General features: G+C 38.3%; 1 protein-coding gene across 9 annotated transcripts in view; it reads left to right on the plus strand.

Moving 5' to 3' along the window:
• LOC115105411 (opioid-binding protein/cell adhesion molecule-like) overlaps window positions 1-15,274 on the plus strand; it is a 549,548-nt gene extending 534,274 nt beyond the window's left edge. For 6 of the 9 annotated variants that reach the window (XM_029627431.2, XM_065007283.1, XM_065007279.1 and 3 more), the window contains 2 exons: window positions 10,460-10,537; window positions 10,880-15,274. In XM_029627431.2, the coding sequence (XP_029483291.1) occupies window positions 10,460-10,537; window positions 10,880-10,986 (185 nt within the window). In that variant the 3' untranslated portion in view covers window positions 10,987-15,274. The remainder of the gene's footprint in view (window positions 1-10,459; window positions 10,538-10,879) is intronic. The other 3 variants (XM_065007280.1, XM_065007281.1, XM_065007282.1) reach the window with 2 other exon arrangements.
• The last annotated feature ends 451 nt before the right edge of the window (window positions 15,275-15,725 follow it).

The following is a 15,725-nucleotide window of genomic DNA, read 5'->3' on the forward strand; positions in this document are numbered from 1 at the left end:
ATTTGAATGATTGATTTGATGTGTGGTCAATGTCATTGTATTAATTAGACAGATGTTTGGAATATAAGTGAAACTGGATCATTAACTGTGGCGCCCCTCTTCAGAGATGTATTACTTGCTTTGATTTGGATTGTGGGGGGAAAGCGGCAATATTATTGTAATTATCCACATGCAGGTTTAGGAATAATCTACTGTGGCAGCATAATTGGATAGATGTCCCAATAGAATAGCTGGTGAACTCCAAGAAAATCCAAAGGAAATTAGAAATCATTGTGTTACTCGGCTTCAAAGTAAAAAAACTGCAATAATTTCATCCCTCTCTCTCTCTCTCAATAATGCCCCATGTGGTCCAATATTTTGGGGATTTCGAAAGCCCTTCTGAACCATACGACCCCGCAAGGCCAAAGAATGGAAATATGTTTAACTCATATAAGCCTTATTATATAGATCATCTCGTCAGCCTCCGAAATACAGTATAAATTCACATTCAATATGAGCTTTGCACAAAGATCATTACTGAGATTAAACATTTAATCTTGAAAGGGGACATAACACAATAGCTGTGACAATTGTCTCTAGAATTGTACCTCTTTCGCCCTCAAGAAAACTTGTCCCAAATCATATACAATATGATAAGTGTTCCAAGCACTTGGATGCTTGTCAAGGGCATTTGTTTATGGAGTTCGAGGACTACTCTACTTTGGCCTGGATTGTTGTTGTCTGGCCTGGATTAAATTCTTAACGTTAAGAGCAAATCAATAATTCTGCATTTTGTCTCTAAATGAACAAGTCTTGTTCCCACTCTAGGTGAATAAAATCCCAGACCTTATGGCACCATATTTTTTATGCAGTACATGATGGATACAACATGACATTCGGGTGACAAAACAGTCCTATACATTATTGTCATTAAATACTGATGACAAAACAGTTCTATACACAGTTTATTAGGTACACCCATCTAGTACCGGGTCAGACCACCATTTGCATCTAGAACAGCCTGAATTATTCAGGCCATGGATACAAGTCGGGAAATGCTCCACAGGGATGTTGGTCAAATAGGACCTGATGGCATCACACAGTTGCTGCAGATTGGATGGTGATACACCACCGCCACCATCCTGTTCCATTGACACCCGGCAGTATGAGTCCAGGAACTTATGCTGCTCATGCCAAATCTTCGCCAAATCTCTGCCATCAGCATGACGCAACAGGAACCGTGATTCGTCAAACCAGGCTATTTTTTCCCACTCAACTGTCTAGTATTGGGGATCGCGTGCCCAATCGAGACGCTTCTTCTTGTTTTTAGCTGATAGGAGTGGAACCCAGTGTGGTCGTGTGCTGCAATAACAAGGATCAACAAGTTGTGCACCCCAAGATGTCGTTCTGCACACCACTGTTGTACTGTGCCGTTATTTTTCTGTTTGCGGCCCTCCTGTTAGATTGCACAGGTATTGTCATTCTCCTTCGACCTCACTCATCAATGAGTTGTTTTTGCTAACAGGACTGCCGCTGGCTGCATGTTTTCTCAGAAAAACTAGACACTGTTGTGTGTAAAAAGCTCAGTAGGGCATCCGTTTCAGAGATACTGGATCCGGTGTGCCTGGCACCAATCATACCATGCTCAAATTCTTTTAGGTCACTCATTTTGCTTCTTCGAATGTTCAATCGAACAGTAACTGAATACCTCAATGTCTGTCTGCCTGCTTTATATAGCAAGTCACAGCCTCATGACTCACTGTCTGTAGGAGCGATCCATTTTTGTAAACAGGGTGGTGTACCTAATAAACTGGTGATTGTACTTTACTGTTATTATATACTGGTGACAAAACAGTACTAAACATTATTTGACTATATACTGGTGACAAGGGTGTTATGGGTGGGCCTTAGGGGCCCTGGCCCCCCTACCATACCTTCTTGCCCATCCAAATAAAATATAGAAATATTGATCATATATTTGAACAAGACGCGAGCCGACAGAAAGACTCATCAGTTTCAGTTATAAAGCATCCGAGCGAGAGAAACATTACCCATCTGTCTCAGTATGTTTACAAAAAAATTACAAATGTAACCTTTATTTAACCAGGAAGGGCTCATTGAGATTTTAAATATATCCTCTGTCCTGGCCAAGATAGGTAGCACCAAGTCATTGCACAATTACAGACAGACAACGTGAAAAACTACAGGTAATCTAGTAAAAATTCACAATTCACAAGGTTATAACAAAATCATTCAACAGCAAATTAAAAACATTGACAGGTCAGGGAATCAGCCACAAAATCCTTCATCAATGATTTAAAAACACCATTCGGGACAAGTTCTTCCAGTTTAAAAGTATTTTGTGAGGCGTTCCAAGCCGATGGCGCAGAGTACATATAAAAGCCCTTTTACCAAATTCAGTTTGGACATTTGGAACAGTTAGCAGGGTAAAGTCCTGCGAACGGAGAGAGTACCCACCACATTTCTGAACAGTAAAAATGCCCAAATAAAATGGTAAACCCAAAATGGCTTTGTAAATAAAAGAATACCAGTGACTGAGCCTATGACTGACTAGAGAAGGCCAGCCAACCCTTGTGCAGTGGTGAGTAAGAGTTTTGCAGTTTAAAATAAATCGCAATGTTCCATGGTAAAGGGTGTCAATTGATCTCAGACACTGAGCGGAAGCATTCATATATACAATATGGTTTAACCTCATAGTCCACCAATACCGGATCCGGGTTCGTGCCTAGGGCTCAAGCTCATTAGCATAACGCACAATGCGAAAAAATATTCCTAAAAATATTTAACCTCCACACATTAACAAGTAAAATAGCTCAAATGAAAGATAAACAAGTTGTTTATCTACCCAGCAAGTCAGATTTCTAAAATGTTTTACGGCGAAAACATAGCACATATTTATGTCAAACCACCGCCACAGACATAGCTCATTTGCATAGCCAAGTAGGAAAAAATATGCAATCAACAAACGCAGGATTAAAAGAAAAATCATTTCACTAACCTTTTGAAATCTTCATCAGATGACAGTAATATAACATGTTACACAGTACATTCATTTTTTTTTCAATAATCTGCAATATATATCCATAAATCTCTGTTTACAATGATGCATCGTTCAAAAAATGCTACTAAAATGTCAGGAGAAATGCCGATAGCTCCGGCAGATAACGTCAGCTAACAAGGAATACACATCATAAACTTTGACTAAATATGCATGTTTTACATATGTATAGGAAGATACACTTCTTCTAAATGCAATCGCTGTGTTACATTTATTTTTAACGTTACAGGTTGCGTTCACTAGGCTATACTATGAGTCGGCGCTCCAAAGGTATCATTATGGCTACTCTATCTTGGAGTCGACAGAAACCCAAAATTACGACATAAATATTCCCTTACCTTTGCTGTTCTTCCATCAGAAGACCTGGAAGGGATTATACTTACCAAACCTGCGTTTAGTTTTCAAGTCTGTGTCTTTCGGTTCTCAAAATAGTGTGGAAAATTCAAGTGGATGCGCACCAAAACGTCGAAATTATATATTATATGTCGAGTAAACTTGTCAAACTATGTTCATAATTAAGCTTTAACATGTTATAAAGGTGCACAGAAATCGTGAGGACGAACAGAAACACACACGTAGTTTAATCGATCCTGAATGAAAGACATCACCCGGCCAGAGCGCGCGTAACAGTCACCTTTTTTTTCGCTTGGCCGAGAGGTTTCAGCTCGCTCAAACTCCCGTGAGCGCGCGATTCTCACAATGACAAGCCCCATTGAAAGCAGGCTTCGCGCTGAACACGTACAGACTGTTCCCAGAGCGGTAGCTGTTTGGGAAGTGCGTGTGAGATGACGTCAAAGTTGGGCCAACTTTTTCCATGACAAGATAGCATTTGGGAGAATGCATGCCCTGAGAGTTCTGCTTTACATAGAGACAAAATTTAAACGGTTTTAGAAGCTTTAGAGTGTTTTCTATTCGATAATATTTTTTATTATATATATTTTTTTTATATATTAGCAATTTTGGGGAAAAATATTTTCAGTTTACTATGGGCACGCACTTTCTCCAACAGGGGCAGTATAGAGGGGGAGCTCTAAGAGGTTAAACCATGTATCTGATGCTGTCTGGACTAAAATAGTGTGGCATGTCATACAGCATCAGATACATGAGCTACATATAAAGGGGCGCTGTTTCGCTCGCTCGGATGCTTTCTCCGTTGATATAGTTTCAGCAGAGAGGAATAGGCGAAGCGAAAAACTTCTGTTCAGAATAAGCCCAATGCGTTTACATGGGAATAATATGCAGAGTGTGTCGCCTGCCTTCCCGCCTTTGGGACAAAGACTCACATTGTTACGGCGGAGACATGAGCATCTCGTCATTACATAGGCTACAGATCTCTGCCTTCCCGCCTTTGGGACAAAGACTCACATTGTTACGGCGGAGACATGAGCATCTCGTCATTACATAGGCTACAGATCTCTGGCTTCAGCCTCTTGCAAATTGGAAAGTAAAGTTGGTGGGTGCACTGTGCACTGTTAGGATGCTGGATTGCCCTAAAGTCAAATGTTTTGCCAAAATTACATAATTACCCCTGTGTAAATAAAATCGGACAAAATACAGGGAGCATGACTTAGCCACAGAGGATCATTAGCTTATTTAAAAAAATAGCTGTGAATTGTTTCAAATCAGAAGTGTCTAGGCCTATGCCTATTTGGGAAGCCCGCGGTTTTGGAAGTGCATGTGGTAATAGGTCTAGCTGATTGAGTTGCGGCTGTATGTGTGAAGATAATGTGTCTTGAGTATTATTTAAAATGTTGCCTCAAGAAGAAGGGGAGGGGTGTGTGGCGAAGATATGGTACGTCTCTCCGAGAATGAATGCATATTTATGAGTGCCCATTTGGCAATATCTGATTTCTGATTGTCTTAAACTCACCACGTACACCACTAATAAGCTGAGCTTTCAATACTTTTTTATTTGCTTCACACAAGTCAGTGAAGTCTGTTTTTTTAACACCCATTGCGAAACATAGTTCCTCGTTATTTGAAAAATCTTTCCAACACTCCCGACCTCCACATGGGCGAGAATATTGGACATTTTATCAAAGCCTATTGGATGATAACTTGTTTTTAACTAGGACAGAATCATTTATAATTTACTTTTTCCAACATAATATAGGTACAGCTGATCCCCTTATTGTATGGGACACTTTTAAATGTGCCTTTAGATGCCATGCAATTCAGTACTCATGTCACACCCTGACCTTAGAGATCCTTATTTATTCTCTATGTTTGGTTAGGTCAGGGTGTGACTCGGGTGGGAAATGTTTTCTATTTATTTTTTGTTTTGCCGAGTTGTGTTCCCAATCAGAGGCAGCTGTCTATCGTTGTCTCTGAGTGGGGATCATACTGTATATAAGTTGTGATTTTCCGTTTGGATTTTGTGGGGTGTTATTTTCTGTTTAGTGTCTGTGCCTGACGGAACATTTTGGATTTGTTATTTTTGTTTGAGTGTTTCTGGAAAATAAATCTCATGAACACTTTCCACACTGCGCTTTGGTCCACTCTTCCTTCCACCGACAAGAGCCGTTACAACTCATCTCTAAAACAAAAGCAATTTAGGTCAAAAGAGTACAAATTAACAAATTAAATGGAAGGACTATCAGTACAGATAGATGGCAATAAAAACTGTACCATAGAGGTAAACAATAAGTTAGAGAAAAAACAAAAATAAATGTAGGAACTTATTCAAGAATGATTAAGTGTAATATATTATAAAAAATAAAGTGAACTGGATGAATATGGGGGAAAATGCACCAAATTATTTTTTATTTTCAACTTAGAATTTCTATCAAAAACAATTTACGGAAACTTGTTAAAAATGACATTATGATTCATTATTCTTTGTAAATGATGATTCATGATTCACTGAACAATATTTTGAAAGAGGAAGCAAAGTACTTTAAGCAGGTTTTAGTTTGTCTCCTCCATCTCCACTAACCAAAGTTAATTGTATGGATTTTTTTCTATTAAATAAAGTCAAATGAACAACTGCACAGAAAGACTCATGTGAAGGCCAAATTACAGAGGAGGAACTTATTGATGCAATTAAAGACTTTAAGTCTGGGAAAAGTCCAGGGCTGGATGGAATACCAGTGGAGGTATACCAAAACCTTTTGATTTACTCAGAGGACCGTTATTAGCAGGTTTTTACCACTCCTTTAAACATTTTAGATTATTAGATACTCAACAAGAAGGTCTGATTTCATTAATACTGAAACAGGATCCAAGGTGTAAATATAAAGATCCAGTCCATTAAAAAAATTGGAGTCACCTTACACTTCAGTGTTGTGATGCAAAGTCTCGCAAAATGCATAGCGCATAGAATTAAAAAGGTATTGTTGAAATGTTAGCTATTAAAATCAGATCCAACAATAATATCAAGTGGTTAGAAATCCATAGGCTCTAGATACTTTTTATAACCTCTGGATCACAAAAATATATTTATTTGATTTATTTATCCGTTATTTTACCAGGTAAGTTAACTGAGAACACGTTCTCATTTGCAGCAACGACCTGGGGAAAGTTACAGGGGAGAGGAGGGGGATGAATGAGCCAATTGTAAACTTTTACATTATTGTGTAGTTTACCAATAAAACGGTCTGACGGTGATGTGGACATACTCTGTATACATATCCCGAAATAAAAAAATGATCTCACTACAATACATTTTAATAGAAAGTTAACAAAAATAGATAAGATCTTGCTATCATGGAACGGAAAATACCTGTCTATTTGTGAAAAAATCACAGTGATTAACTCTTTAGTCATATCCTAGCGACCTGTTTTTTTAATTGTATGAGCAAAAAATATTCAATTTTATTTAGAACGGCAAGACAGACAAAAGTAAACGGGCCTATTTATGTCATGAGTTTGGGGCGCAGAAATGATTTAATATTTGTCACGATCATTGTATCGAGTAGACCAAAGCGCAGCGTGGTGTGAATGCATGATTTAATGAAAAGACGGAAAAAACACGAAGTACACTAAAACAAACGTGACTGCTAAAGAACCACTGTGCTAACAAGCAACATAACATAGACAATAACCCACGAACCCAAACTGGAAAATGGCAACCTAAATAGGTTCCCCAATCAGAGACAACGATAAACAGCTGCTTGTGATTGGGAACCAATCCAGGCCACCATAGACCTACAATATGCCTAGACTAGACGCACACACCTAGACATACAAAACCCTAGATGAGACAAAAACACACATACCACCCTCATCACACCCTGACCTAACCAAAATATATAAAGAAAACAAAGAATACTCAGGTCAGGGAGTGACAATATTAAAGCATTAGACCTCTCACTAAATGTGTCAGTCATACAAAAGTTATACTTAAATCTGAACTGGTTCTCTAGTGGATTAGTAAGAATGTCTCACCCCATGTTCAAAAATGGCCTTTTTCCCTTTATTCAGATGACAAACCCTCACTTTCGGTTATTTGAAAATGAAATAATATCCAAAATATCTCTATTTTTAAAACAAGCCATAGAAATGTGGTTGCAATTTTAGTTTAATCAGAAAAGACAGAATAAATCATTTGACCAATATTGTGATTAAACCAAAAAAGATCATGTATAAGATGTTTTTTCAGTAAATGTATCATAAATAGGACTGGTGGAGTTATGTCACACATGCAGCTAACAAAAGTTACAACCAACTAATTGCAGCATTACCACAAAAATGGAAGAGGAAAATGGAAGGGGGGAAATGTAAGGAACTTGTCTGTCGGCCCAATTGGTTAAAGAAAATTGTGATAAATAAAAAATTATACCAGTTTCATTTAAGGACCAAAGAAATTACAGCTGTGCCATAAAGATTGCAAAATAGTTGGGAAGAGATTTTCAATGTATCGATTCCATGGCACATGGTTTATGAACTGATACGCAAAACGGCGCCGGATTCAAAACATTTACTTTTCTATGTAAATTATTATACATAATTCATGCAACAAAGAGAATGTTATATATATGGGGGATACAACCATCTCAGCTCTGCAGACTTTGCTGCGAAGAGACAGAATCATTAGCTCACTGTCCATATGTAGCTTGTTTTTGGTCGCAGGTTCAGGAATGGCTGAAGAATTGCAACATTTACCTGGAACTAACTCTGAAGATAGCACTACTGGGTGATTTGAAAAGTCATAGTCAATCAATCAATAATATAATAATACTTTTAGCAATAATGTTTATATTTTATTTAAAATCTGTAGAAACTATGAGAATAGAAAGGTTCAGAACTTTTGTGAAACATCACAGCACTGTTGAAAGATTTATGGAAAATAGAAATCCAATATGGATGGTGTTAAGAGATAGATGGGAGGGGTTGAGGGTAGCGGAAGGATAGAAGTAAAAACAAACAACATTTTACTATCGTAAAATAGATTGTGTCCATACAATGTATGTAGTATGTACAGTAGAAGCCTAAGTGTTGTTGTTCATTAGTTTACTCCAAATAGTGGAGGGGTGGTAAGGATAAACTGCTCCAGCTCCAGCTATAGTGTTGCTTTAGCAGTATGCTTAGGGTCATTGTCCTGCTGGAAGGTGAACATCCGCCCCAGTCTCAAATCTCTGGAAGACTGAAACAGGTTTCCCTTAAGAAAGAATGTCCCTGTATTTAGCACCATCCATCATTCCTTCAATTCTGACCAGTTTCCCAGTCCCTGCCGATGAAAAACATCCCCACAGCATGATGCTGCCACCACCATGCTTCAGTGTGGGGATGGTGTTCTTGGGGTGTTGAGAGGTGTTGTGTTTGCTCCAGACATAGCGTTTTCCTTGATGGCCAAAAAGCTACATTTTTGTCTCATCTGACCAGAGTACCTTCTTCCATATGTTTGGGGAGTCTCCCACATTCCTTTTGGCGAACACCAAACTTGTTTGCTTCTTTAAGCAATGGCTTTTTTTCTGGCCACTCTCCCGTTAAGCCAATCTCCGTGGAGTGTACGGCTTAAAGTGGTCCTATGGACAGATACTCCAATCTCCGCTGTGGAGCTTTGTAGCACCTTCATGGTTATCTGTGGTCTCTTTGTTGCCTCTCTGATTAATGCCCTCCTTGCCTGGTCCGTAAGTTTGGTGGGCGGCCCTCTCATGGCAGGTTTGTTGTGGTGCCATATTCTTTAAAATGTTTAATAGTGGATTTAATGTTGCTCCGTGGGATGTTCAAAGTTTCTGATATTTTTTTATAACCCAACCCTGATCTGTACTGATCTGTACAACTTTGTCCCTGACCTGTTTGGAGAGCTCCTTGGTCTTCACGGTGCCACTTGCTTGGTGGTGCCCCTTGCTTAGTGGTGTTGCAGACTCTGGGGCCTTTCAGAACAGGTGTATATATACTGAGTGCCCCCACTTAAACATTCCATCAGCAGGAATTGGGATTGGAATATTTCTTAGTCTGGGAATGACCTGATTAGCATAGCTATATTAGCTAACCTAGCTGTGCCAGAAATACCATGGACATACAGTGTCTTCAGAAAGGATTCACACCCCTTAACTTTTTCCACCTTTTGTTGTGTTCCAGCCTGACTGTAAAATGTATTACATTTATATTTTGTTTACTGATCAACAAACAATAGGCTACCCCATAATGTCAATCAAAATATATTAGTGTTTTATGCTCCATATATATGGGTGTGCGTACACTTTTTTACAAATGTTCTTCCCTTTTGACATTACGGAGTATTTTGTGTAGATCATTGACAAAAAAATTACAATTAAATCCACATTTATCTCACTTTGTAACACAAGAAAATGTGGAAAAAGTCAGTGTGTGAATACCTTCTGAAGGCACTGTATCTATGTCGGGTAATAAGTAAACAGAACTAAAAATATCAATAATGTCCTCTTTTCAATAGGTTACCTAATAGATCTGGGTCAAATATATTTGTGTTTGTTATTCAAATAATTATTTTGTATGTGTGTGTATTTTCAAATAATATGGCACAAATCAACTACTTCTAAATGAAGTATTTGAAACTTTTTTCAAATAATTTCCTATACATATCGTACTATTTGAATGTATTTTCAAATATTTATTTCAAATACTATTCCCAAATACCTGGATCAAATGCATGGGAGTGTATTTGCGTCGATGCATTTGAGTATTTTCAAAGACTTTCAGAGTGTATCTCCAAATACATTCCTATATTCAACTACTTGTCTTTTCAAATAAAAAACATCTAAATAATTACTTCCAAATGTCTTTAAAAGTAATAGAAATACCCTAAATAGTATTTGAACCCAGGTGTGGTACCTAGCAACCGTTTGGCCCAGGGGGTAGTTTATTATGTGCTGAGTGTCAATTACTCAGATAATTTTGCATGTGAGAAGCATTTGCTTGTGAGCTGCTCTGTTGACATGTTTTGAGTGCCTTCTTTCATATAATCTCTCTTTTTAGAGGGGTCAACCAATGTGTTATTGTTGAGTTCATCTGTGTTAGAAAAGACATCCTCTGAAACCTTTGCATTACCGGCAGGTTTGTAATGAATCCACTTTAAAACATAACCTAATACCCACAAACTAATTATTTTTAAAAAATGTGATCAACACATGATTAAATACTAACCCGTAGATTAACAGTACTGATACCTGTAGGTGACGTTAGGGGAAAGGGGGATGTAGTTGTATATTGTTGTACTACCACACAAATTTGCGAATATCAGTGAGACACACCTCTCCTTGAGCAGACAGCGAGTTAAGAGTTGGTGGGGAAAGTGAATCACTTGGGATGATATCCATCCCAGGTTTATCTTGAATGCCTCAAACTCATCCAAATGTTTTGTTCCCTCTCCTCCGCCCTCCACCTTCACCATGACAGGACCCGGAGCAGTGCAGGATGGGAACAGCGGCTCGATGGGGACACACGTACACACCTACACCTGTCTACTTCTAGTCATCCTCCTTCCGTTTCTGCTCAAGTTTTGATGCAGTGGTCTTTCTGGCATCCGAGGGCAAGGTTGCATGTTTTGTGTGTTTTCTCTCACCTGGAACCACAAACGTGATGCACAGTGTGCATGGGCTACCCTACTACATCATGTCGAACCGCTAAAAAGTATTATGTAACATATACTTTTTTTATTCATTTTAGTTGAGTTTTAAGGACATAACAAGTTGCTTTTTTTTGTTTAGTTTCGCCTCCCATTATGATATGATTCTTAAATGTTTATTCATGTGGGTCTCAAAAATAGGCCTGTCCGATGTGGTTTGTCTCTTATTTACATTTAATTTATCTCAATTTCCCCCGACTGACAGTCATCTTAGCCCTGAGAGTCTTAGCCCCAAGAGTTAAGTGTATGAGGTGAACTAAACAAACACCTCAAACACAGGCAAGGACCAGAAGGACTGAAATCCCTCTAGGGCCTAAAAGCCTGTAATCATGTTTGTTTCTGCTGTAATTATTTTGGATTCTGATACATTGACAAACCACAACCGGTTAAGAAGAAATGGAATTTTGACAAATGTTCTTCTTCCTCTCATCATTGTAAATTGTGATCTTTTCAGTTGTTTGTGCTATGCTATTTTTTGTTTGTTTTTATCACATATTGAAAAGGGGTAAATAAAATACAAAAGTTGTATAAATTTGTGCAAAGACCATGTTTGTCTTCCCTTTTAACTGGCACAAGTCTATACAAGGTGGTTTGAAGAATAATTACTTAACTAGTTATGAATGGAAAGGGAGTTTTATTTCCATTTTTGTGGACATATAACTCCAACTAATGTAATCACTTGCAAAGTTTATTCATGTCTTTACAGCTGGTGTTACTGACTTGCCTAGTTAAATAAAGGTAAAATGTGGATCACTCTAAGTGCAAATCCTAACTTCCACTTCAGTCACTTAGTGATGCATTGATGTCAGTGGGAGACTAAGTGAAAATTGGACTGAAGTGGAAGTTAGGATCCACCTCTGAAGGTTCTCAGCTGTTAATATCAGTATTTTTGTATGGTCATTGGTTTGAGTTTGTTCCAAAATACTGTCTCATAACCAATAAGTTTGAACTGTTTGGTTGTGTTGAACTGGTACGTTTTGACTGGAAATTCAGATAGATTGCTTATATTGTCTCCCAATAGAGTGCAGATACATTAAAATATTATCATAGAGTGTGGTATACCGAGTGAAATAATCAGGGTGGAGTTTGGATTGATTTGAAATCGGGTATGTCTTCTCGTCGACGTCTCTGTGGCACTCAGGAGCTACAATAAAACGTTCTATAACCATCCACTTAATTTTACGCAATTAGATTTTGTTTAACAGGCAAGCACAATCCATGCTCCATGAAATCACTGAACAAAAATATCAACGCAACATGTAGTGTTGGTCCCATGTTTCATGAGCTGAAATATAAGAAAATGTTCCATATGCACAAAAAGCTTATTTATCTTAAATGTTGTGCACAAATTTGTTTACATCCCTGTTAGTGGGCATTTCTCATTTGCCAAGATAATCCATCCACCTGACAGGTGTGGCATATCAAGAAGCTAATTAAATCGCATGATCACAGGTGCTCCTTGTGCTGTGGGCAATTAAAGGCCACTCTAAAATGTGCAGTTTTGTCACACAACACAATGCCACACATGTCTCAAGTTTTGAGGGAGTGTGCAATTGGCATACTGACTGCAGGAATGTCCACCAGAGCTGTTGCCAGATAATTTGTTAATTTCTCTACCATAAACGTCCTCCAAAATTGTTTTAGAGAATTTGGCAGTACGTCCAAACGGCTTCAAAACCGCAAACCACCTGTATGGCGTTGTGTGGGCGAGCAGTTTCCTAATGTCAAAGTTGTGAACAGAGTGCCCCATGGTGGCGGTAGGGTTATGGTATGGGTAGGCATAAGCTACGGACAACGAACAAAATTGCATTTTATCTATGGTCATTTGAATGCATAGAGATACCATGACGAGATCCTGAGGCCCATTGTCGTGCCATGCACAGCCCCATGTCACAAGGATCTGTGCACAATTAATGGTTGCTAAAAATGTCCCAGTTCTTCTATGGCCTGCATACTCACCAGACATGTCACCCATTGAGCATGTTTGGGATGCTCTGGATTGACGTGTGCGACAGTGTGTTCCAGTTCCTGCTAATATCCAGAAACTTCGCACAGCCATTGAAGAGGAGTGGGACAACATTTCACAGGTCACAGTCAACAGCCTGATCAACTCTGTGCGAAGGAGATATGTTGTGCTGCATGAGACAAATGGTGGTTTTCTGATCCACACTCCTACCTTTTTTTAAGATAACTGTGACAAACAGATGCATATCTGTATTCCCAGTCATGTGAAATCCATAGATTAGGGCCTAATATATTTATTTAAATTGACTGATTTCCTTATATGAACTGTAACTCAGTAAAATCTTTGAAATTGTTTCATGTTGCGTTTATATTTTTGTTCAGTATACAAGGATTTTGCAGCTTTCTGTGCAGTGCATCAACTCTTTTTCCCAGTTTATAAACTACATAGCAGTATCTCCTCTTCATGATAGTTTTTAAAACTTTATTAAAATATCTGTGCCCATATTCACAAAGCATCTCAGAGAAGGAGTGCTAATCTGGGGTCAGTTTTGCCTTCGAAATTAATGTGTTGACATGGACAGGGGAGAATTGATCCTAGATCAGCACTCATACTCTGAGACCCTTTATGATTGCTGACCATGGTCTTGATTTATTTCAGTCTGTCCTCTAAACACCATGTTTTCAATAGATACATGTACTGTAATGTAAATGTAAGCAAGACAAAGGTTCAGAGTAGCGTTGACAGATGTAATATGGGATGGATTACACACAATGAAAAGGGATATATTTGCTGTTGTATTGCTATTCCACAGTTCTCTGACAGGACATTGCAGACACACCTGAATGTTCATCTCTCATCGCTGTCTCCTAAATGATTAATTCCTGTGTTGGTTTTAATGTTGCCTATATCAGACAAAGCACTTGTTGAGCCCATGACAAACAAATCCTAATTCAGAGGTCTTAAAGGTAGACTCAACATTATGACATCATCAAAACAGCGGGGAAACTTCCTGCTTTCTCCCAGAAATCAACAGCAACTAAATCTAATCTGCCAGGACTGCTGGTATTGCCTCTTCCTTAAGTGGGAATGCCTCAAGGAAGGGCACAAATTGGGAGTGAGTTTTGTTAGTCTTCTGTTGTTGATGTCAGCACATGTGTACGATGAAGTCTGACTTTAATATTGTATTCACAAATGTGGAGAAAGGGACACATTTTGATGTTACAAAATATTTTACTTGTTAATGTTTCAAACCTGTGGTGCTGCCATCAAAATCGGCCATATTACAGCAGATATATGGGTGCATGTATCACACATTTCAAATGGGCTATGTGTGAGGGTCACATTGATTTGATAATGATTAGAAATATACATCGCTGTAATTCATGATTCACCAGGCATCGGCATTATTGTAAATGATTCTTGAACTTGGATTTCATTTGAATACATTGTTCCATATGGCAGAGCACTTAGCTAATAAAGTGAGATAGCGCACCTATTATCCACTCCACACCAGCATAATTGTTTGAACCCCAAATCCATTTAGAAATGAATACCACGAGTATTACCCTAGTAAAATAGGTATTCAGACCTCAATGGGATAAATAAAGGTTAAATAAGTACCACATAATTAGTCAAGTGTTCTACTGTGGTAAATGTACTGATAAAATAGATCCCAATGTCTGTTGAACGATAAGCTCATTCTAGTGACTGAAGCTATATAATATGGGTTCAATGAAGGCCATGCTAAGGGTAGATTCAATAAAAGTTGTATTACGTTTTTTTGTAGTTGTTTTAAAACATATGTACAGAAAGCAACATCTGGGGCTTCTGAGAAGTCCACGGTATAACCATTGCAGAAACTTATTTCCAACGTATTATTTTTGACTGAGCTTATATTGGACCTACCCTACAGTATAGTGCTGTTTGTGACGTGACATTTAAGTATGCATTCAGTCACTCTGTGGTGACCGGCACACACACATTCCCTCTACCCCAATACAAGACAGTCAAGTCATTCACCCGACAAAGGTCAGTCAAAGTCGTCCCTTTATTCTGGTTGATTCCACAGTGAATGGAAAATTACATTCTATTTGACTCCCTGTGATGTAAAAGATTGTTGGTTCATATGTATTTTCTTGTTGAAGATTGTGTGTTCATATTTCAAACTGACAATAATAATAAAAAATGATCTTAAATGCCACATGCTCTGACCATCTTTGTTTGAGTGCGCACATTGCTATGCTTTGGAATTGCAAGTCATTCATTCATGTGTGTTTGCTTCATTGGGTAATTGAACTAACCTGGTGTCTCCAGTTACTTTGTTGATCCACCTTGTCAGCCATACAGTACCTGTCTAGGACCCACATGACAGACCTGCATATTGTGTATTATTTCTGATTGGGAGACATCTCCAATCTGCTAACCTGCATTAGGTAAATCAATCCCTTTTCATGCCAGGTGTCTGCCAGAAGGTGGAGAGAGTAGGCAGGGCAAATCCGTTTTTGTGATTTCTGGTATATCATCAAAATAAATAAAAACACAGCATGTTTTTGGACTCATTCAGCAGTTTTTACCAGATTATGTACAAAACCATTGGAAATAATGTTGAACGTTCAAATTATGTTCCTAAATAGCCCAATGTAAAAACACAG

The sequence above is a fragment of the Oncorhynchus nerka genome, linkage group LG22 (genome assembly GCF_034236695.1).
Source record: "Oncorhynchus nerka isolate Pitt River linkage group LG22, Oner_Uvic_2.0, whole genome shotgun sequence".
NCBI classification, from domain to species: Eukaryota; Metazoa; Chordata; class Actinopteri; order Salmoniformes; family Salmonidae; genus Oncorhynchus; species Oncorhynchus nerka.